Source organism: Sphaeramia orbicularis, chromosome 21, assembly GCF_902148855.1.
Source record: "Sphaeramia orbicularis chromosome 21, fSphaOr1.1, whole genome shotgun sequence".
Taxonomy (NCBI): Eukaryota; Metazoa; Chordata; class Actinopteri; order Kurtiformes; family Apogonidae; genus Sphaeramia; species Sphaeramia orbicularis.
Window position 1 is genome coordinate 27,372,751 of NC_043977.1, and position 25,623 is coordinate 27,398,373.

The 25,623-nt window shown below is 36.7% G+C and overlaps 1 protein-coding gene across 1 annotated transcript in view; it reads right to left on the reverse strand.

The window, feature by feature from the left end:
- Window positions 1-25,149, reverse strand: part of rftn2 (raftlin family member 2) — a 41,173-nt gene extending 16,024 nt beyond the window's left edge. The window contains exon 1 of the mRNA XM_030125406.1: window positions 24,654-25,149. Within this exon, the coding sequence (XP_029981266.1) occupies window positions 24,654-24,792 (139 nt within the window). The 5' untranslated portion in view covers window positions 24,793-25,149. The remainder of the gene's footprint in view (window positions 1-24,653) is intronic.
- Between the last annotated feature and the right edge of the window lie 474 nt (window positions 25,150-25,623).

The window sequence follows — 25,623 nt, forward strand, 5'->3', positions numbered from 1 at the left end:
TTGGTCTGATATTCATTTCCATATTTATAGCTTTGATTCCTCCTTCCTTTCCTGCTCCATATTACCATCATTAAATAGGCCTTAAAATTCAGTTCAGTTCAGTTTAGTTTATTTCAAACATGCAACAAAAAAAAAAGTAATCCTACTTAGTCCTTAGAAATAAAACAGATCAGAAGAAAACATGAAAAAATGTATACATATACATGAAAACAAAGTATGACTTCATTCACACATTCAAAAAGGAGTGGGTGGAAGTATAACTTATTTAATCCCATACCTTCTCCACACAACAGTCTAATCTGTAAGATCATTCAACCTCAAAGACCAAAGAAAGAAACACTAGAAATAGAATCAGAAACCACTCAAGTCTTTGCTTCTCAATAACACAGTATCAGTTTTAGAGCTGATTCAATAACTGAACCGATAAATAATCAAAAACTGTTTTAATTTTTGATTAATTATCAATCCCTCACTATTTCATGCTTTTATAATGATCGGGGTTGTTCCTCTTCTATGTCATATTATTATAATAAACTGATTATTTAGAGTTTTAGATAAGTGTCTCAAAACAATCCTAATATTAATATACTAATATTTCAGATGAATTGAAAAAAAGACACAAATCACTGGTTGTGTCTCTGTTCATACTTGTTTGACAGCATACGTCTGTTGGCACTGTGATGTAGTGCTCTGCTCTGGAAGAGCATTCAGTTCACTGTGCGGATTAACTATAAAGTATGCTGTTAGGTTCTGAGTTCAGTGCCCCTTTGAGCCAAACCTTAATACCTCACTTCTGTTTTAAGCTTCTGCCCATTATTCATTTCACTCTGGGGTAAATCACTGTAAAATTCTGCAGCAGAGACTGTCAGCCACACATCAGTCATAATGTAAAACCAGTGTTAAGTTCACCACCAAAGAAATGGAAAAACACCAGTGTAGTATGTATGGATCCCCAAAAAGTGAGATATGTTTTTGTTTTGTATTTATGTGAACAATGCCTTGGACGTTTGCAGCCCAACAGTCTAATGAAAATGAAACGACCTGATGTTGACACATAACAATGTGTGGGAAAGTTTCTTTTTCCTTCCCGTGTAATGACTTAAACATCAGTATTCCCCTGGTGCAAATGCATTCAGTCTACCACACAGGAATGCAAATGATGATGACAGAGCTTATATTTATTTTCATTTCACTTTCATATGTATTTTAGCTGGGAGTGAGTTATTTTTAGTGAGGTGTCAGACACATACGTTCACATACATTGCCAAAGTAACTCGTACGGTGTGTGAAACTGAGAACAAAAATCTGAAAACCTGTTTAGACCTATGTTTTGGTCTGGAGCGTTTTATGTCCTACATCCAATGGTGTTTCCAAAGTATCATCTGGTGACTTCAAAGACTGATGTAAGGTCTGTCTGTATCATTAAAACTCAACCAGCAGCCCAGGCTTTTAGTGGGACACCCCATACTACCACATTCTTATGTAACGTTTATATAGTGCACACACACACACACACACACACACACAAAAAAGTGTATTTTTAGTATTGCTGATCCAGATGTTGTGTGTGATGTGGTAAGATTGGCTGAAAGTGCATTGCAAAAAAGTGTGGCTTGTGTGACTAGCACATATGCAGACATTTACAGACAGATGACAAATTAAAGGAAAAACCTGAAAGGAGAAGTATCTTCTAGTCTGATATTACCCATCCATAGGGTATGAGAACTCCCTGAAGGGTTTGATGAGACTTAAAGTGATGTGGATCATATGTTATGGCCATATCTCAACCCTAATAGACTCTTATGGGAGACTTGTTTCAACACCACTACCATCAAAACACAGACTGAGGGAATATCTTTTGGGAGGATAGTCTCCATCTATCCAGTAGAGTTCACTGACTTGTATTTGTGTGATTAAACAGAGGTCTGGGTCGGGTGATACAGCCAAAAATACAGTATTTCCATCAGTTAATATCAATAATTAGGACAGTAAATGTCAAAGTATTTTAACATTTAAGTTTACAGGAGAATCTGAAGAAACCAGAGGGTTAATTGTTAACTGTTTTAATGTTTGTTAGAACATGACACACACTTCCTACACGGAGAAACATTTCACAAAATTTAAGGTATAACCTTTATTGATCAGCAAAATATACATGTGTATTACATCTAAATATTGAAACTATACCAAACATTTATTAAATATTTGACATATTTATATTGCAGTGAATATCATCCTCATTTTATCATTCAGCCCCAATAAAATGGTGTTAATTGATCATCATTATCTGCTGGGTTGCAGCTTATGATTATTGTCTTACAAGACAAAATGTCATATTTTCTTTCCCACTGTGCAGATCCATACAATAATAATAATCCACCTCAATCATCCCTTCTGGTTCTGTCAGTGTGTGGTTGTATTTACTAATAAAGACTGTGTCCTCTGCCTGCCTTTTATATTACCTTCTTATTTTGCTGTGTTTGGGATGTTTGTAGACGTCTTTCAGCAGTGTTTCTACCTCCTGCCAATAACAGCATGCATAGAATGTACAAGTGGTGCAACATAAAAACACAGTGACTCTGGTTCATTCTGCTCATGTTACTCACTGTACTGCTCATAGGGTTGTGCACGTCTGTCTAAACATACATTTGTGCTAGCGTCTAGTGTTGCACACTGTTGCTGCTGTAGAGGAGCAGAACAAAGGCACTTAAGATCTCAGGAGCAAGACTCCATGTCATGAGATAACTTTTGTTATGATTTGGCACTATATAAATAAAATTTGATTGATTGATTGATTGATTGATTGACTAAAAAACCAACCTTAGACCCTCTACGTAGAAATGATTATACAGGCTGTTGTCATGGTGGTATACAACTGAGACTATGCCAATACTGGTGTCCATTTAATGAGGCAGTGTTCATTTTGGCATTCTTCTTTGTCTTTCAAGGGGTTACAGTGATTGCATAACCAAATCTGTTACACCTCTTGATGTGAATTTAACTTTCCTCCACAAATCTTTCATGTTGTGTGTTTTAAGCAGCTCTAATGGAGCTTTAAACCTTTTATGTGATTATGTATCTTTGTCTGAGTGTTGTCTGAAGTATTTGATTTCTCACTTCAGTCTGCATGTTCTCTGTTTCCTCACCAATCCGAGGTGTAAAGAGTGCAGTCAGTGTTGAGGAGTTGTTTGTGCGCTCTTTGAGTCTTGTGTTGTTTTCCTAACAACCCTGGCTGGAAATCCCTGTGACCATCACCATACTTCCTGTGTCCACAAAGAGTGGCTGTTCACAGAGGGGCTTGGCCATGTGCCCCAAGTGTCGACACACACACACACACACACGCACGCACGTACGCGCACGCACGCACGCACACACACACACACACACACACACACACACACACACACACACTCTCATTTCATGCTTTAAACACAGCACACTGTGCATTTTGGATATAGTGAGAAAGAGCAAAACTGGGGGTGAAACAGGGGAAAGAGAGTGAGACAGTGTGTGAGAGAAAAAGAAAGAAAGAAAGGAAGAGAGCATTCCTCACTGCAACCCCCCACATTCTCACGAACAAACACCCCAGAGATCGGGGAGACCAGTACGCAGCTGAGATCACTGCAGGCTTTCAATAGGCTGGCTGGCTGGCTCCATTATGAGACTAAAGACCACCAGAACCTCAATGAAACCACTAAAGCAGAGGCCGGGCAAATACAACTACAGTTTACTAGCATTCCTGTGGGCCTGAACCTCACTCTAAACACTGGAGGTGAATTTAACTTTAATATGGGCTTGCATGTTGCAGCGGGTGGACGCTAGAAAAAGCTCATGATCACTGTGACTAAAACAGTCATCTCTGCTCTGTGGGTAGGGCTGGGCATCATTAAAACCATTCATTACTGGTAATGGTACCTTGGGTTTGATACCAATTTCCTTTTTTTTTTTGTTTTTCATTTTAACATGAAAATAATTTTACATGCTATAATACAAATATTTAACTCACTCATATAGTAGTTTCATAACACGAAATACATGAACCTGTTTACTTTCCAACTCAAAGCAGTTTTACAGCCTTAAAAAAGAACCTGTGAACCAAAACTTGAAGTTATCTTTCCACAAAATTAAATCAAGGCCACATCTACACTAATGCACTTTTGTTTTAAAATGAAAACTATCTTCATCCACACTTGTGTCTTCAGAAAAGTTTCAGAACATTTTAAAACCCCTTGAAACACATATCACATGGACAGGCTGATAGTGGACATCAGAGTTCTGCCAAAACGCTTGAATAAAAGATCATCTGCTGTGAATGTAATCAGGAGAAGAATGAAAAAATTCAGAATTTAACTACGCAACACTAACTTGGAGAGACAACAAGCAAAGAATCACCTGTAATTCAGTATCTGTGTTAAATTAAGAGCTGGTAGTCAACGGCAACGTCTTGTTTTGTTCTAGAGCTGGACACAAGACAGAGGCGCGACAAATCAGGGAAGCACATGTAGTGACCCAGTCAGGCAGCAAATGCGGACGTCTGTATCAGCCTTTCCAAAAGTCTGCATTTTTGTCTGTCTGCATTACAACACAACCCCAGACTTTCCAGCTGAAACGAAACATAGGCCTATATTTGACAAAAATCTCAGTTTTCTGGAGGTTAAAACCATAGACTGTACATAAATAGTGAAGAAAACCTCTATGACGTCACCCATTGGTTAGTGTTCTCCTGTTTTGAAGCCTCAAGATGGCCATCCACATGTTTGGGTTTTTTGTAAAGACATGCCCATATATGGATTAAAGTGGGTGAAGTTGGGTGAAGAAGAATTGGGGATGAAAATACAGCTTATTGAAAACACAGAATAACAGACTGAGTAATATTAACCACTATGAGGTAATTTCAGATATTTAATAATAACTGTTAACATTTATTTGTGTTTGATATCAGTTAATTCAATGTCATGAAATGTATAAACACAATGACCACTACTATTTGGATTAATTAGCAGGTTAGCTGATGCACCATATACAGTATTTCACCATGAATTTATGATTAAATTAGCAACTAATGCAGCTAAGTTATGATAGATATTATAAATAAGTAGCGGTAAACTTCATGATAGGATCTTCTGATGGTCTTGTTAGCGTAACCTGTTAAACACAACATTGGCAGAGCTGTACGTCAGAGAGGAAATTAAGTTTTATTAACCCATAAAGACCTAGTGCTGCTTTTGTGGCAGTTCCCACAAGAATTGTTCTCTATTTTTAATCTTTCCCAAGTGATTCATCACCTTTTACTCTAATATAATGTTCTGTATTTTGCATTTTTCAGTGAAAATGCAGTATTTTCCTATATTTAATTCACTGATCATGTAGATGTTCATTAAAGTTCAGATTAAAGTTAAGCGTTATTACATCCGAAACAGAGAAAACTGAAGAAAAAGACCAATTTTCAGCAAAATATATTATCAACTGAACACAAAAAAAGTGTCTCCATCCACTGTTATTGATCAAACGCCATGGGTTTTACTGGTGAATCAATGTTTTAGAAGATGACGGTGTTTCCGCGTTCACTACGGAGCTTCTGAACATCCAAATGGGTCATATCTGATGACCATGAAAAGATGAAAAACTCTACTTTACACCAATTATTTACATGGACTTGTAGGATTAGTAGTTCAGAAGTTATTAAACATGTTAGACCAGTAGATGGTTTTGGTTGTCGGTGGCTCATTAGGTCTTTATGGGTTAAATTAACAAGAGCTCCTAATGTCCAACTTGGCTACAGAGATGATGCTCGTCATCACGCCTTTAATTATTCATGACTTTTAGCTTTAATATCATTTAAATGGATGAGTTACATAAAAACCCTCCCCCATATAGTTGTCATAAAGGGGGAAGTTAATTATACATACCAAAACCATTTTAACTAAAAGCATTGAGTTCGCCTTTGACGCCATGGTCTGGTGGATGATGTAGATTTTGAGACTTCCACATTGGCTTCACTTTTCAGCACCGGTAGTTGTTGCTTGGTTAAAGGGGTCATATTTTGCTAAACCCACTTTTATTAGTCTTTGGTACATTTATTTGTGTATTTGGACCCTAATAGTTCATAAAGTTTGAATTTGAACCCTCCAGGTGCTGCAAAGCTATCTTTATATTCATTTTGGCAAAAATCGAGTGGATTTCTACAACCTGTTTAAATTTTTGCTTAATTTGTTGCGTCTATAACTAGTTACATCACAACATTTGCACATATAAGGTCAAGACTTCCGATAAACATTTCTCAGAGTATGCCATAATTGTTTGTCAGCAGCAGCAGTTGTAGTCCATACTGAAAATTAGAGCTGCAACTGATTAATCAATTAGGTGCTTGAAGCCAATGCAAAAATTCCCAATTCGATTAATCGACTTGAATTGATTGAAGGGACATATTCTATTGCAGTTTTCCTGAATTGAAGCTTCTTTGTGCGTCACAATAAGCGTCCGTGTGAAACACTATAGCGGAACCAATGTTTAACAGCAGAGAAATGAAGGAAACAAAGCTTTGATTCAGGAGAATTGTGGTTGAATGATTTTTTTGGATCACTTTGAATCGATTAATCGGTTGCAGCTCTACTGAAAATATGTCCAAACTTTGAGCCGATTATCTAAAATGTTCAGTTGTTGGTTATATTAACGAACGCAAGTGGTTGAACGGGACAGAGCAGCACAGTCAACAATCTGGAAAGGGGTGGGGTCATTTGCATTTAAAGGGCCAGCGCACAAAACAACCTTTTTTGTGTCATTAATCAGAAATAGGGTTGAAGATGGACCTGTGGAGTTGAATTAATGAAGAATTCAGACCTAAGTATAGCATTTATAGTTTATGTAGACCGCAGGGAAATGTTTTAAAATGCATAATTCCATTTAAAAAAGCAAAATATCACTCCTTTAAAACACTGGAATACAGTAGATGCACGGTGGGAAATTTATGCGTTTTATAGCAAAACGTAGTAGTGTGGACTTCAAACAGACTTTTGGTACTTTGATAGTATCTAAGAAATTTCCTCAGTGCCACATAAGTATTGCAAATTGGTATCCAGCTGCAACTACACCCAGGAAACTTTAAAGACCCCTTTTTTTCTTTTTTAAAAGAACGAAATATTGCAAAATAGTCAGTGTATCGCTGGCAGTGTTACACCAGAAAAACAGGCAACCGCTGCTGTTAATGGTTCCCAGGAGGACCATGATGTCATACATCCATGCACACACACACACACCTCTAACCAAGGCTTTTGTTGCAGTCTTTGCTCTTCTCCTCCCCTGCTTTCAGTCCTCACACACCCCCTCCCATCCTACTGCCACTCTGCCCTGTTAACCCGCACACTGAGGCCTCTGTTCGGTGCTATGTGGGAGAAAAAAGAGGAGGAGGAGGAGGAAGAAGAAGGGAGCACTGGCAAAAAGGGGGGGTCAGCCGAAGAAGCATATTAAGAGGTGGGAACTGGCAGAGGAAAGGGTGGGTGGGGGGCAGTGCTGGGGGTTCAGGAGGAGTTAAAGCAACAACTGAGGGCACAGAGAGGGGTGACAGAGCTGAGAAAATGGGAAGCAGGATGTGGATTTAAAGCCAAACTAGGGTTACAAGACGGGTTTTATGAGCTCACATGTGAATGGAAGATCTCTAGAAAGGTGTGAAAAGGAGAAAAAAGCCAGGCAGCGAGGAGTAAAAGAAAAAAGATTGCTAAAAAAAAACAAGTTTAATGGGATTGAAAGTAAAACTCGTAAAAATGCCAGAGGACGAAAAGAGAGCAAAAAAACCCGAAAACTTACACTAACACAATTAATGACGGTCTTTAACCGATTAATGTGGTCATCTCAGATCATTATGTAGCATTAGTGCAACATTAGGCACATTACACTGAGCCGTAAAGAAAAGAGATTTTCCCTATGACGTGGCAGGTTCGTACTGTCCTTCAAAATCTCCTCTGAATTTAATAAACAAAATACTGACTTTAATCTGAAATAATCCATCATGGGCCATTAGTTTTCAGATTATACAGAGATTACTGAAAATTGCATTTATCCCTACAAATAATGAGAGTCCTGGTGGGCACAAAGTTATCCTTACAACCAGGAAAGTGGACCGAGGCCTAGGTAGGTCAAAACCACAGGAGAACAAATCAGAAAGCATGTCTCTCAGTGGATTTGGAGAAGGTTGGAATTCATCCCACAATTTGTTCAACCTTTACTTCATTCATCCCTTAGTTCATCCAACTGGCGAGGAATACACTTTAGTTGACCCTCCACGCACAAATCCCTTTGTATCCACAGTCATTCATCTAGTCCTGACCTGCTGTCTCTTTGCATCTACAGCTCCACATGTAGAGGAAAGAGGAATACAGGCCAATGCTGGTTTCTCTGTCACAGTGGTCATAAGCCTTAGGCTATGAACTCAGTAGTACTAATTCATTTGTCATGGGCAGAAATAAGGCTTTCATTGTTTTGCATATATAAGTTTACATGGTGTTTTTCTAAACAGGAGCTGAATTGCTGCATAAAATTACATTATTCCTTGTTTGCCTTTTTTTTTTTTAAACTCATACTCACAAAGATATCTATATTGTCACTAACATTCAACACTAAAATAGGCTTTCCACATTTTCACCATTCTCATGACACTATTTTCAGAAAGATGCGTTTTTAGATGTCCATGTGGACTGCACAACAAAGACAAAGGAAATAAATAAAAGCACATGTAAAGGGATGTAGTAATGCAGTTTTAGGTTGATTGGACTGATTGGTTTATTTTGAGCTTGTGCATTCTAGGTACAGTGTTGTTTCAATTTCACAATAAGACAGAAAAAATATAACATCCACATATTATACAGGGTGTTCCATAAGTCTCCATACATAGGAAAAATAAACGTTTCTTGACATAAACCATTTTTATTTATATAATATGCTCTATATGACTGCCATTTTGTCGGGAACACATTTCAATGCGTGTCTGCTGAAGAACTATAAAGAAGAAATATAAAGAAATACATGTTAGAACCATATATATTATGTCTCCTATGTATGGAGACTTATGGGACACCCTGTATACACATCATTATGTGTACACGAATACAAATAAATACATACAATAATTCACTATTAATATACACCCCTAGTAGCCTAAAAGGGAGTGAGAAGAAGTAAAACTTATTTACTCCCACCCCCAGTTTCACTTGTCGCTTTTCCATTGACCCTCAAATTGTGTAAATATAACTTGCCCATAAAAATTTACCAAATGGAAAAACGACAATTTTGCCAAAACTCTCATTTTTTGATTAAAAGTCTTTGCACTGGCAAGAGGTGGTTTTTCAGGCATAGCACAAATGGTATATCATGCAAATCTACAACGGAAAGACCTTTTTCCACAACTAGAGTCACATTAATAAAAAAAAACAGATGTTGGTGGATGTTACAACAAGCGAAGAAGAAAAGTTTTAAAAGAAACATGGCACGGTATGTGTGGACACATCAGGGAACTGGATCATTTTTTAATTTAGTACAGGATAAAGGGGTAATATATAATAATAATGAATATATCTGTAAATCAACACAATATTTACATTTGTCGTCATATTTATGGAATGACTTCTCATGTCATCTCGCAATAATAAATAAGCAAATCATCGCATTTGTGATTTAATGGAAAAACCGACATTACGCACTTCTGTTTTTTTTTTTACATTTAGTAAATATCGGTAAAGTTTTGTGCACATGTCTAATGGAAAAGTGACTACTTTTACATTGTATGGTTGCAGTTATATCAGAGAAATTAGTTGTAAACATGCATTCATAAATATTGTCAATGACTAAAGTAAAAAAAAAGACAAAAAAACACCCCCCCCCCCCCCCCAACACACACACACACACACACACACACAAAAGAAGAAAGAAGTTTTGCTGTTGAGTCACTCCAAACAGGTGATATTGAGAAAGTAACAAGCCTTAATTCTGGAAAATGAGCATTTTTTCCTAAAACGAAAAATAGACTTTCATTGTAAAAGTCATCTCACTTTAAAAATACATATACAGCTCAGTCATGATAGGATGTCCCACTAATAATGATTGGAATTTAACCAATAACATATCAAAACAATAGTGTAAAACCTCATCAGAGTATCCAAATTGTTTTCCTTATTTTAAGAGGAAGACCCCTCCCACAACTTCTTAGTTTAAGAGTAATCAAACTTGAATTACTGTTTCTGTTTCTTGTAAAAACTTACTTAAATGTTGGCATTTGTAACTTATTTTAGGGCATTACACTTTTGCTACAAATGCAGCCAATATCATTTCATAACACAGGAATATATGACTTGTTTCTAGTAGTTGCTCATCCTTAGTGCTGGAGGGACTTTTGGAAATGTGAAACACTACTGTATAAGCAGCGTGCAATAAAAAAGATCAATACATATAAAGGCCTCTTTAAAGTCCATATGCTTTCTATCTGTCTCTTCAGTGTCTATATTTATACATGCACCCAGTTAGCAGTTATCAGCTCAGTGGAAGTATTAGCCTTTAGGTACTTTGATGTACAGCCCCTGGCTCCAGGCCCTGAGTCCACACTCCCCTGTCATTATAAAACGAGGCCAAGCTTACTGGGAATGCTGGTGCTACTGGGCACAGCACTGGGAGACACATGAGGACTGATGAAGAGAGAGAGGCCGGGGAAAGCAGGAGTTAAGTATGTGACAGTCGCTCTGTATGTGTGTGCCCTAGAAACATCGTTTCAAGGAGAGGCAAAGAGAAGTAGGGTAGGGGGACACTACCAGTGGTGTTCTATGGGCTATTTCTGCTTAATGCAAACTATGGTGATGAGAGGATTCTTGCAGCAGGGAAACACTGGATGCACACATATACAACACACTGTAGGCTTTGTGTGCAAATCTGAACATGTTCTATTCATGTTTATCTTCTATTAATAACCTGAAGAAGCCAATGTCACACCTCTTTCACCACGGAAATCTCACTTCATCTTCAAGTCACACAGAGCTGCTGAACAGCTGCTAATTATTTAATGAAACATTTTCCTGTGGCGTATGATGTGTTAAAATCCGTTTTAGATATTTACAGTACTGGTGTGTTCAAAGGTACTAACACAGATGTGGGTCTGAGCCTTTTCATTTATAGAGTGGACAAAGTTCAGACAACTGGAATAAAGGTTTACAACACATTAACTGTGATAAAATCAAAGAGATGAAAACACAGCAGAGTCACACACAGTTGTTCACAGCAGTACTCGGTAGTTTTTCAGAATCAGTGAGTGAAAAAAAGCCATAGCTGTAGTTGTAGTTCAAATGCATGACAGGAAACAAGACTTCTACCCCCTCTCTGGAAAATTACATTTCTTCATAGGTGTTTTCATACAGGTAGGAAGGTTATGTAACTGACAGCTGTAATTACTGATCAGTGTTAGACTTCAGTAAGACATGCCCAACATAGAGGCTTGGTCGTTCATCTTAATAATTTTTATTTTATTTGGACTGAGAGAAGAGAGTTGGAGAAAGAAAGCATGTACTTTCTAATTCTGGCATTTCTTGCCTTGATTTTGACTCATGAATCTTTAATTCTAAATGACTTGGGTGCCCTAATGACCAAAGTGGTGAGAGCTCATACCATATTTGTGAACGCTCTGAACATTGAGTCTTTGCTTTGAACCCCAGCTGGCCTAAATGTATGTCATGTACTCTCATTGTCACATTACTTACTTCCATTTCCTGCTATCTCTACTGTTATAAAGACAAAAAACTGATCAGTCAGTAGAGAGGGTGTTTGATCAAACAACAAATCAAAGCTTATCATCAAATCACTTATCTTGCAGACCTATCTTGGACTTTGGCTTCACTACGGTCATGCATACTTGAGCCATTTCCATAAGACTGGACATCGGTCTCCAAATGTTGCAATTATACAATAGGAGATTCTGTTAGATGTCTTCACACCTACAGGATATATTCTCAAGTAGGGGTGTGTATTGGCAACAATCTGGTGATGCAACACAAATCACAATAGTAGGATCACAATAAAATATATCACGATATATCATGATACTGTTAAAAAGGCAATGTTTGTTTGTTTCGTTTTTTAAAATTGTTATTTCCTGGAAGAGTTGAATTACACCACAAATATGCACAAATACTAAATACATTTTTATTTGATCACAACAGGATCTAATGCTATATCACAAAATGTTCCTGTGTTAAAACTTAAATTATATTTTGCAGACATTACAGTTTAAGATCCTGCTCAAATGTTCATTTTCTATTAGTTCATAACTAACATCATAACATTATTTTTGTGCAATTCCAACAAAGGAACTAACATCTGCCTCTCTCAGACAGTAAAAAGTGCTTTTAGGATGCTTCAAATAACCATTATTTAATAAAATTGTTACATTATAATAAATAAAATATAAACAATAAAGAAAAACAAAAAACAAAAATGATATCTGCATTTGAATAAACACCTGAAAAAATATCGATACAGCAGTGTGAAATGAAATATCGCAATATATTGCAGAACCGATATTTTCTAACGCCCCTATTCTCAAGATGGAACTTAGAGGCGGAGGCTATCTAAAACTACTACTACTACTACTACGACTTCTACTACTACTACTACTACTACTATTTAGCTGTTTCCTTTAGGGTTCACCACAGCAAATCCATCCATCTGACTCTGTCTCCTGCATCCTCTACCTGCATGTCCTCTTTCATCACATCCATAAATCTCCTCTTTGCCTCCTGCCTGGTAGTTCCATCTTCTTCATCCTCCTACCAGTATATTCACTATCTCCCTCTTCTGCACGTCTGAACCATCTCAACCTGGAATCTCTCCCTTTTTTCCCAAAACATCAAACTTGAGCTGCACCTCTGCTATGCTTGTTCCTAATCCTGTCCATCCTTGTCTCAACAAATTAAAATCTCAACATCTTCAGCTCTACCTCCTATCTTTTCATCATTGCAGCTGTGACTATTTTTTTCCATTACTATCAATAGCACATGCACTGGAACTAGGGCTGGGGTGATAAAATGATACAATATATATCGCAAAATAACTTTTCCTTGATAGAAATATGAGACATGCTCGTTACAGTTTCAATAGAATTCATTCGTCCATGTTTTGACAGACATAAGAACAGCCAATCATAATTAAGTAGCGCCGCACCGAACCAATCACGCTAGAGCCACATCAAGTTAGTTTGACGCACACAGCACAGGAATAAGAGCAGCCGCAGCATACACGCTAATGTTTGGGCTACAGCAGGAGGTAATGAGTGTTCCCTCAGAAGAAAATGTGATGGAGAACTTGGGTGACCACATTACTGAAAAGTAGGGTGCGAACTGTTTCGGTTTGGGGCCTTCAATGCAGTACAGAGGTGTACCGAACGAATACATGTAGCCTATGTGAAGAACGCAAACATTCACCTTTTCTTAAGTTTCACTTTCGGTTTTACGGCAGTTACGGAACGCACCCCCACATTAGGGCTGCACGATATTGGAAAAAACTGACATTGCGATTTTTTTTAATATATTGCAATATGAAAAAACACTCAAGAGGATATAATAGCTATGTGGTGCCGACATAGGTGGTCAGACTCATTAATTGTGTTTCCTCTTGTTGTGGCAACAGGTGCAAGGTACTGTTGACACAGAACACGTTTCAATATCTTCCTTCTTGTAGCTGAAATAATCCCAGATAACTGATGTTGCTTTTCTTTTTGTCACCAAGTCTTCATTTTTGGGGATTTTCCCTTGTTTGTTGCTCATTTTTTAATATTGTTACCGCGACTCACTCCAAACTAAATAAAAACGATTGTGACTGGTGGATCACTGTGTGCAGTGTGTGTCAGGTACCCAGGCTGAAATTAGATGAGAACACACTGAGTTCATTTGCCTCCTACATTGCAGGACCTGCGATGTGACTATTGTGTACACGTACATCACGATGTCAATGCTCGAACAATATATTGTGCAGCTCTACCCCCCATATATACCCCGGTATTGTTTTGTGAAGATGGTCTTTTGTTTGCGTTCTATTTTACACAGGTTGACAGGTACACCCAGAACAGCCCACATCACCCCCGTTTTGACCTGTCCTTTCAGGCTGTAGCCCCCAGACTCTGGAATGACCTGCCCCTGTCGCTCCGTGTGGTTGACTCTGTGGACTCGTTTAAAAAGCAGCTCAAGATGTTTATTTAGGAAAACTTTTGGTTGATGGATTTATCCTTTTTATTTATTTTATGAAATAATTGTTGTTTTATTGCACCCATTTTATGTACAGCACTTTGTGATTTTTACCTGTGAAAAGTGCTTTATAAATTAACTTTAGTTACTTTTAAAACTTGAAAGTTTTTGCCTGCTGGTCAGACTTTTAGTTTAGTTTTAAATATACACTACAAAACAAAAAGTTAAGGATATATATATATATTTTTTGTCATTTTATTGGTCCTTCTCATCACTTGTAAATAAAACTATGTCTGGTCATTAAAAAAATGTGTTTCAATTCAATTAAGACACAAAAGTAAAAAGCACTGTGCGAGAATCCCAACTGAAAAAAATAGCCCAAAAATTAAAAATATCCTTAACTTTTTGTTTGTAGTGTATGTACTGTTTTATTTATCTGAAACAGTTGTATAATGTTCTTCTGCACATCTGTCATGTTCAACCTCTGACAGAAAATAAATCATATTTAAATAAAAACTAACCTTCTGATGTCTTCACAACTAACTTATAAGTAAAAGAGCTTAAGCTTGACAAAAATAGTGATTTCATTTATACCGTCATACATATCGATATTGTCTGATATGAAAAAAATAATCGTGATATGACTTTTTTTCATATCGCCTAGTCCTAACTGGAAAATATCAGTCAAACAACGTCAACAAAAGAGTGTAAAGCAATATACAGTAGGGATGTGTATTGGCAAGAATCTGGCGATATGATACTAATCACAATACTAGGATCATGATACGATATATCACGATATGTCATGATACTGTTAAAAAGGCAATTTTTTGTTTGTTTCCTTTTAAAAAAATATTATTTCCTGGAAGAATTGAATTACACTAGAAATCTGCACAAATACTAAACACATTTTTTTTTTTTTTTTTTATCACAACAGGATCTAATGCTATATCACAAAATTTTCCTGTCTTCAAACTGAAATTCTGTTTTACAGACATTACAGTTTCAGATCCTGTTCAAATGTTCATATTCTACTAGTTCAGAACTAACATCATAACATCATTTTAGTTCAATCCCAACAAAGGAACTAACATTATTTAATAAAAGTGTGTTAAATAATAATAAATAAAATATAAACAAAAAAACCAAAAACGAACCTCCACAATATCTGCATTTGAATAAATACTTAAAAATATCGATACAGTACTTCTTAATATCGATACAGTATTGTGAAATGAAATATTGTGATATATGGCAGAACCGATATTTTTTTACACCCCTAATATACAGTGATGTGCAACGTCATGATCATACCATCTCGCTCACTGTGCATCCTCTGCACAATAACCTCCTTTATTCGCATGTCGACTCAATCAGACATTACACTGACTTTGTTATGAGAAGCTTGCAGGGGAAAATCTGTTTAATGTCTGGTCCAAGCGACTCAGACGTTTATATTCTCACATAAAGCTATGAACCATTTCAGCTAACTGTATAGGAACTTTACACGATCTGCTTTACTGCACACTTTCACTTGTTAACAAGCCACATGCCTGTTTAGTCTATTTATATGGTGTGATTACAAGGCTCCTCCTGGCACAACACCTTTGGAAAATGTGTGAACGCTCCCAAGTCAGAATAACAGGATTACACTTCTTCATATTGCACAGAAATTGGTGTAAGAGCAGAATAAAGTTTAACAGTGAAGATCCACAAGAAGGAACAGAGCAAAAAGGTGTGCATATGGTGGACCTGGCATGAAACTAAGATAGATTATGCAACAAAAAGACGCATCTGACTGTAAGGCATCTGTGGTCCAGGTGCTCGACAGGAAGAATGGTATGTGCTGACACATGTGGTTATTAATGCTCCAAAACATACATGCCCCAAAGCTGTAGACTACTGGTTTTTCATGCCACCTCCTCCCTATTAACAAACCGAATTACGCTATCAATAAAGTGTCACAAAAATATGCAGTGAGTTCTTTTTTTTTTAATGAAGCGTGCCACTACGGTAAACAAAACACAGGTCCAGTCAAGCTCAGTAACACTCCACAAAAGATTTAATATGTTTCTTTTATCTGTTAATCTGTGTTTGTGTTAATACCTCTATTCAGTTATTAGGACACTTTGTACTGCTCTGTCAAATGAGGTTTTTCATTTCCGTGGTCAGGTTTATGTGTGAACACCTTTAATGGGTTTGAGAGTACATCAAATATCCTCCCCATTAAGAAGGTGTGTAAAAACTGAGATGAAACCCATGTAGAGATGTGTTGTGAGTGAGAATATAAGCTCATTAACACATAAGGAAACACATTTAGTGGCACTAGAAGAAAAAGGATCAAATGACCGATACATTTTCTTAAAGGTCTTGCCAAGTAATAGTAGGTTTGATCAAAGTAAACACCTTAGAGTCTCGTAAAAGAAAAACTCCAACCATCACCAGATGCCACATGACTACTGAAGATTGGACACACTGTGGTTTATCTTAAGCTGCGTGCCAGCCATTATGGATTCTTCACACTTTTGCAAAGACGCGTGTTTTCACATACCAAATTGGAACTGAGTGAAAATCACACAACTCTACTGAAGGAAGAGGAAAAACCTGCACATTTTTTGCTATTCACTCATCTTGTTAAAATGCATAAACAGTGTTTTAATTTGATCCAAAAACAACTGGACAGCTGTTTTCTGAGGATGCAGTTTTAAAGGGGTCATATTTTTGCTAAACCCATTTTTACCTCCGCCAAGTGTAACGGCGGTGGTTATGTTTTCATCGGGGTTTGTCTGTCTGTCTGTCTGTCTGTTAGCAAGATAACTCAAAAAGTTAGGGGCGGATTTTCATGAAATTTTCAGGAAATGTTGATACTGGCACAAGGAGCAAATTATTAAATTTTGGTGGTGATGGGGAGGGGGGGGATTTTGTTTGTTTGTCTGTCTGTTATTTTGCTTTTTTAAATGGAATTATGCATTTTAAAACATTTCCCTGCGGTCTACATAAACTATAAATGCTATACTTGGGTGTGAATTCTTCATTAATTCAACTCCACAGGTCCATCTTCAACCCTATTTCTGAGTAATGACACAAAAAAGGTTGTTTTGAGCGCTGGCCCTTTAAATGCAAATGACCCCACCCCTTTCCAGATTGTTGACTGTGCTGCTCTGTCCCGTTCAACCACTTGTGTTCGTTAATCCAACCAACAACTGAACATTTTAGATAATCGGCTCAGAGTTTGGACATATTTTCAGTAGAGCTGCAACCGATTAATCGATTCAAAGTGATCCAAAAAAATCATTCAACCACAATTCTCCTGAATTGTTGTTGTTGTTCAATTCCTCATTTCTCTGCTGTTAAACATTGGTTCCACTATAGTGTTTCACACGGACGCTTATTGCGGCGCACAAAGAAGCTTCAATTCAGGAAAACTGCAATAGAATATGTCCCTTCAATCAATTCAAGTTGATTAATCGAATTGGGAATTTTTGTATTGGCTTCAAGCACCTATCAGTTCATAAAGTTTGAATTTGAACCCTCCACGGGCTCCAAAGTGATCTTTATATTAATTCCAGCAAAAATCAAGTGAATTTCTACAACCCGTTTCAATTCCTGCTTAATTTGTTACGTTTTATAACTAGTTACATTACAACATTTGCACATATAAGGTCAAGAGTTCTGATGAACTTTTCTCAGAGTATGCCATAATTGTTTATCAGCAGCAGCGGTTGTAGTAAAAACTGAAAATATGTCCAAACTTCGAGCCAATTACCTAAAATGTTCAGTTGTTCGTTGTATTAATGAACACAAGTGGCTGAATGGGATAGAGCACACTGTCAACAACCTGGAAGGGGGTGAGGGCATGTGCACTTAAAGGGCCAGCGCTCAAAACAACCTTTCTGGTGTCATTACTCAAAAATATTGTTGAAGATGGACCTGTGGAGTTGAATGAATGAAGAATTCAGACCCAAACATAGCATTTACAGTTTATGTAGACCACAGGGAAATGTTTTAAAATGCATAATTCCATTTAAAAAAGCAAAATATCACTCTTTTAAGACCTGAACAAAGACAAAGAAGCAAATGGAAACAGATTTATCCCACAAAATGTTGACGATCTGCAGGTGAAAACCCTCAAATTGTGGGTGTGTTGAAAATATTCTGACACTCAGCCAAACAATTCAACGCCAAAGTAACCTAACTGCCACTGCAATCCTCTCACTCCGGTGTAGACACAACACAGTAGAGCTAAGCTGGGTGGATGACTCACACAGACACACACCCTGTCTGAAGCAGTGGAATTAGAAGTCCGTCTGAAAGCAAAAGCCATGAATACCTGCATATGACATTCATAAAAAAGCTGCGGAGGAGCATTTACTACAGAATGTTAACGGTTCATGACGAGCAACACTCAGGTCATTCAACAATAAAGCTCTGTGCAGTAAATGTGTCAAGTTCAGGCTCATGTTTAACCATCATGTGTCACTCACATTTGCACTGCAGTGGAAAGCTTTCAGAGGACATTTTCAGTGACCTGGACATCTTCATTTTGTGTTTTAGTGCTTGTCCAAAAGCTGAACTCTCCTATTCTATTACATTCTGACTTTAACTTGTTACATTTACATAAATCTGTATTAATTAGACTTTTTGGTCACATCTTTATGCAAAAAAATAATCCCATTTCAGGGTTTTCCCTTAGTTTTGGTGAGGCTATGTGTGCTGAAATTCACGGGTGTGATTTTAGATATTTGACTTAAGTTTGTTGAGGATCTAGGTAGACTGGTAGAGGTTTTGAGTGTCCTAAAGAAAATATACCAACCAGATACAACTGTTAGATCTAGAAAAAGTGACTTAAGTTAGTGTTGATTCTCTCCACATTGATTTTTACATTAATTTGGCTTTGCTGCAGCCCAGAATTGTTTAGGTGCTATGTCTCAGCCTTATAATAGTAGAGAAAACCAGCTTTCAGTTTTAAAACTGGAGAAACAAAACCCTCGGTATTGGATCAGTGGCCCATTCTCAGATGTGATAATCAGCATTTTTATGTTTTTTTAAATCCACTTTTCTATAAGTTATATTTATAATGTGCTACTTTGCTCCCTCCTTCCCATGGTAATTTGTTTTTACTGCATTTACACCTAGAAATCACAGTATTCCAGACTTTTGCAGACACTTCTGACATGATTTTAGTTTCTTAAGTCCTGAATTATGTTGTAATATGGACAAAAATACAGACATATAGAAACAGTAAATGGTCTCATCAGTTATTGTATATACAGGGTGTCCCATAAGTCTCCATACATAGGAAAAATAAACGTTTCTTGACATAAACCATTTTTATTTATATAACATGCTCTATATGACTGCCATTTTGTCGGGAACACATTTCAATGCGTGTCCTCCACTGCTGAAGAACTATAAAGAAGAAATATAAAGAAATACATGTTAGAACCGTATATGTATGGAATGTATTATGTCTCCTATGTATGGAGACTTATGGGACACCCTGTACTTCAAACAGCATAAACCTGAGCATTATTTATTAATAGACCTATTGTCTGTTATTTCAACACTGATACTGAATTACAGGCAAATCTCACCCTTTTTTTTTATCATGATACTGCTGACTATATTCACAGTAGAAGAGCTATTTATCAAACAGTTTGACACAGTTCCTATATCCAGCTGCATTATGAGCTCCTAGATCATGTCATATATGTTCAGGTGTGCTACAATCATAAACTATATAATATGGACAGAGTAATTTGGATATTAGTGGATGTTGCCTCTGTGACCACCACTCTATGCACTCTGCAATGCCCCATCCACACTAGTTATATATTGTGAACAAATAGTCATTAACACAGCCAAAAAAAACATTTATTTACATATACTAGTATTTATACTTTCTCTCTCAGTTCAGTGTGAAAAGCAAAAGATAAATGCTGCCCAAATATTACTGTTGGTGCATACATACATCATTTTCAGTCTACTTGATTACTAATAATGGGTCAAACCCTACTCAGTATTGTATACTGTTGACCATGAAGTTATTTAAAAAAAAATATTTTTACCTACAGGGTGGGGAAGCAAAATTTACAATATTTTGAGGCAGGGATTGAAAGACAGTGTATGACCAATTAGTTTATTGAAAGTCACGAGAATTTATTTGCCACAAGAAAATTTACATAATAGAAAATGTTTTTATTCTATGTGTCCTCCTTCTTTCTCAATAACTGCCTTCACACGCTTCCTGAAACTTGCGCAAGTGTTCCTCAAATATTCGGGTGACAACTTCTCCTGTTCTTCTTTAATAGTATCTTCCAGACTTTCTCGTAATAGTTTTGCTCATAGTCATTCTCTTCTTTACATTATAAACAGTCTTTATGGACACTCCAACTATTTTTGAAATCTCCTTTGGTGTGACGAGTGCATTCAGCAAATCACACACTCTTTGACGTTTGCTTTCCTGATTACTCATATGGGCAAAAATTTCCGAAAAGGTATGGATAATAGTGTTAGGTATGATTATGACATCAATATATGTTTGGTTTCAAAACAATTGACCTAGTGCCTGCTGAGAAAAAACAATTAAATGTTCATTGTAAATTTTGCTTCTCCACCCTGTATTCTCATGATATGATTGTGACAATGTGATTTACTCATAGATAAAGTGTGACTGAGACTCAAGATGTAATCATTATACCTGGTCAAAGGTGATAAAAAGTGGAAAATTACATTATTTCGACATTAAAGGCAACAGTGTAGGTGCCTTTGTATACGGTGCAGTAATCAGTACCACAGCACAGCCAAGGTTTCCTAATCACATCAGCATGTTGAGGCATATACAAACAGATACAGAATGATACAGATAAATAAAAATGTAGGTGATTAATAGGGCTGAGTGATCTCATGGTCATAGATTGTGATTCCTTATAGTTTATATGTAATTTATCTTCTAAAGGGATCATGCCAATCATGTCATTACATAACACTGTCCAAATTTTTGCATTTAGTTCCTAGAGCATAAGTTAAATTATGGCATTTTACTGAGTGTATCATTAGCACTACTGACCTGAGGTGTTTATTTAAGTCATTGTACATTGATTGCTATTGATTCCTATTGATTACAGCATGTTTTCTCCTGCTGAAGAAGAAACATTTTTAATTAATGACAACTTTAGACTGTGAAGAATTACTGCAAGTCCATGTAGATCTGACTTCTGAACTCTAATGAATTATGTTAAAAAGTAAAAACATTTTGGTTCATTGTAAATCTCCTGTGGGACAAATTAGGCCACAGTCTATGTAATTAATGGAAACAGTGCAGCTTCACAGATGTGCATACAGTTAGGAAAATATGGAATAATATAAACTACAGCATCTGGGTATTCCATAACATTATATTGTAATAATGTTGTGGAAAATTATGCAAAATGCAGTATTTATGGTCAGATAACATCAAAAAGCCATAAGCTTAGCATCTAGCAACCAGGGAAAATTGTTGTAGCCTGCTTGTAACTTGCCTTCTTTTTGTAAGAAGTAAGAAAATTGCAATTCAGATCAATGTTATATCATCTTTTATGGCCAAATTGCTCAAGTCTAGTGCACAACAAAAACAACTACAAACAATTTGCACAGCTCAGAGGAAGACTAACATTTTTGCAGCTTTTATTGGTCACAGTAAGCTTGCATACTGTTTCAGTATACCTATTAAGTTCTTCTAGCGTTCACCACAGTCAAACAGACCAACAGCTTATTTCATGCAGTCACTGGAAGGTGGGTTGGATCTGACCCCCTCTAATTTGACAAAGCTGCACTTTCCTTCGTGATTCATTATTGTGCCGGCCTGCTGTTTACATGGTAGGCGCCCATTCAGAACTTAATCACCATTTCCTTCCAAATAGGTCACAGTCAAAACAGCCAGTCAGGGGGACTAGATAAAGGGATTATATCCGAAAAAAAAAGGAAACCTGGGCCATTTGAGACCATCACACATGTTAAAATTAGATTCCATGTCACAGCAGGTGGGTTTTTGCCGTATACTCGCCATACGGGAAGGGATGTATATAAAAGAGTGTCAAGAAGGGTTACTAGTGACGGCAGGAGAAAACCTTCTGTGACCTATTTCTAGATAGGCTGGGAGAACAGCCCTGTTGCTAGGAAAAGTCCAGACTAAGATGCTGTAATGTTACACAAACTGAGTGAATGGCATTAAAATTTAACTGTGTGAGAATAAAAAGGCAATATAAACAGATCCACACTAAAGAAAAGCATCACATGGACCAAGAAGAGCACCCTGATCGGCTGCAGAGACACATTTATGGCACCACAGGAGCATCATAGTAAATACAGCCCCTTTGGGAATAATAAACTTATACTGTGTTTAAGTAAAACTACCATAAACAAGATGTCTGCTATTTAGGATGTTTTTATAGCTGAATGTGCAGCAATTCACAACAGAAAAAGGCATTTTTAAATTGGTAGTTCCAAATATAACACAATGACATGCCAACTGTAGGATTTAGATCCTCCCTCTGTGGACAATAGCTTCTGTTCTGGCAAATTAAAATGACAGATTGAGTAAAAGACCCATTATGACTGCTCACATCTCAAAAACACTTACTCCAATGGTTCATTTCACCCAGAAACAGAAGATATTCAGATTATCATCAGGTCTAATGAAGACATGGATTAAAATCACCTCATATATAAGGAGCCAGAGCTGGAAAATGTTTGGTATTTGAGCTTTAAAAAAAAAAAAAAAAAAGACTGAATGATAAATCATCAAACTGACTAATCATCCAACATCTTTATGGGGATGCAACTAATGACTGTTTTCATTGTAAAATGTAGGGGTGTAAGAAAATATCGGTTCTGCAATATATTGCGATATTTCATTTCACAACACTGTACCGATATTAAAAAGTACTGTATTGATATTTTAGGTATTTATTCAATTGCAGATATTGTGGAGGTTCAGTTTTGTTTTTTTGTTATATTTTATTTATTATTATTTAACACTCTTTTATTGAATAATGTTAGTTCCTTTGTTGGGATTGCACAAAAATAATATTATGATGTCAGTTATGAACTAATAAAATATGAACATTTGAGCAGGGACTTAAACTGTAATGTCTGTAAAACATACTTTAAGTTTTAACACTGGAAAATTTTGTGATATAACATTAGATCCTGTTGTGATCAAATAAAAATGTGTTTAGTATTTGTGCAGATTTCTGGTGTAATTCAATTTTTCAAGGAAATAATCATTTTTAAAAAATGAAACAAACAAAAAATTGCCTTTTAACAGTATTATAATATATCGTGATATATTGTATTGTGATCCTAGTATCGTGATTTGTATCGTATCACCAGATTCTTGCCAATACACACCCCTAGTCAAATGCATTATTTTCTTGTGTGGATCATGATGAAAAATCTTTATCTGTGGTTCCTAAAAAGCCCACAATGACATATCCCAAAGATATTAAGTCTAGTATCATAAATTTGACAAAGTAGATGATAAAATTCAATTTTATTATCAAACTTTATGGGGATTCATTAAATGGTTGCAGCTTTAAGTCTTTTAATTTGTCAGAACAATACTTAAACTTATAAGTAAGAAGCTGGAAATTGATGCAGCACATTTTTCAGCCAGGTTTAATCACTTATTCAAACTTTTAACTCGAATCTATTTGTCCTCCAACTTACTGATGAGCATAATCGACTAATCGACAGTTTAGTGACTTGTTTCTACTCATTGTCTTAACCCTTTCATGCATAGTGGTCACTGCGGTGGACAGTTATTCTACAGCTGTTGTCTTGTATATTCATGGGACTTGTTCTTTTAGTTCCATGTCAGCCAACACAGAGGACACTTGTGCCCCATCCCATACATTCCAATTCACACCATTACAGTAACTTTGCTGTTCTTGATAAACCTGATCTACAGTAACATGTTTGAGTGTAAATCAATTGCTTGTCGTTATTATTAAACAGTTTTTTGTTTTTTTTTTACATAAAGGTTTTTTTTTTTTTTTTTGCATATTATCTGCATGAAGTAAGTTTTAGAGTTTGTTAAAATGTGAGAAAACATCAGATTAGCTGCATTAAAAGTGTTGTTATTTCATAGTTTTCACATGATCTATCAGTAAATACATGTTTGTTTACTTCAAAAACTAAATGCATGGTGTCGAGCTGAGTGGACATTTTTGGAACTCCATGAAAAATAGATTCATAAGAAAAGCTTCAATCACTTTTTTTTTTTTTTTTTTTTATGCCTAAAGAGGGATAAAAACACTTGGGAAAATAAATCTTGATTAAGGTTCTCACAACTCATGCATGAAAGGGTTAAAGTAAACTGTGTGCTTGGTTTGTTTTTATTCTAATTCAACTCTCCCACAGTCCCAGTGTGTGTTTACTGGTGTGTTTAATCCAGATTCTTACCTTCTAAACTGAAGTCCAGCAGCACATACTCATACACAGTGTCCGTTTTGGTCTCCACTTGAGGTCTCTTCAGAGTGGAGTAGATCTTCCCGGGGCTGCTGTCCTCCGGGTCTTCCAGTTTTCTCAAGCCGCAGCCCATGATGTCAGATGCGGGTCGAGGCTGTGTGTCAGCTCGGTGTGACCCCCGGGAGGAGCCGCTGTGCTCTGCTGTGCTCCGCCGCCGCACTAGTCCGTCTGTGGGCTCTGGTGTTTCCAACTTTAACGGGACCTCCTCTCCATCCCTCCTCTGTGAGTCCACGCTGTTAATCCCCCCTGAGAGCCCACGGATAATCTGCACAAAAGCCGGGGATGAAGAGGGGAAACTCTGGAGTTTAGAGAGGACAGAGTGTCGGTTCAGGGCTGGTTCTTTCAGCGGCTGTTTGTGGACAAAGTGTCCGGTCCTGGAAGTCCTGGAGCGGCTGCAGGTCTGAAGCGTGGAGAGGAGGAGCAGAGAGGCTCCCTGGAGAAAAGTTCACCCTCTGTCAAGTCACACAGAATAATGGACAGAAGAGATTTCAAAATAAAACACTGAGAGGAGTTTAGATGATATGATCAGACATGCGTTAGTGGTTAAAGTTAAAACTATTTATTTTATTGTATGATTTAATAATTACAAATGTGGACATTTAGACTCCTACTATAAAACTAACAACAAAGAAAACAGGATTGTACTGAAAGTTTATAAACTTTTATTTAGACTGGATGAGGATGACTAGCTTTAGTCAATTCAACTCTCACCCTGTTTTTTTTTTTTTTTTTTTTTTTTGTAACTTTTTAACTCCACAACAGAATTGAAGTCGGAAATACAGTGAAACTTTCAAACTAAAAGAAAAACGAATACGAATAATACTAATAATAAAACTAATAAATATCATCATAATCATCATCACCATCATCATCATAATCAGAGGTGACAAATATACTTTTTTTG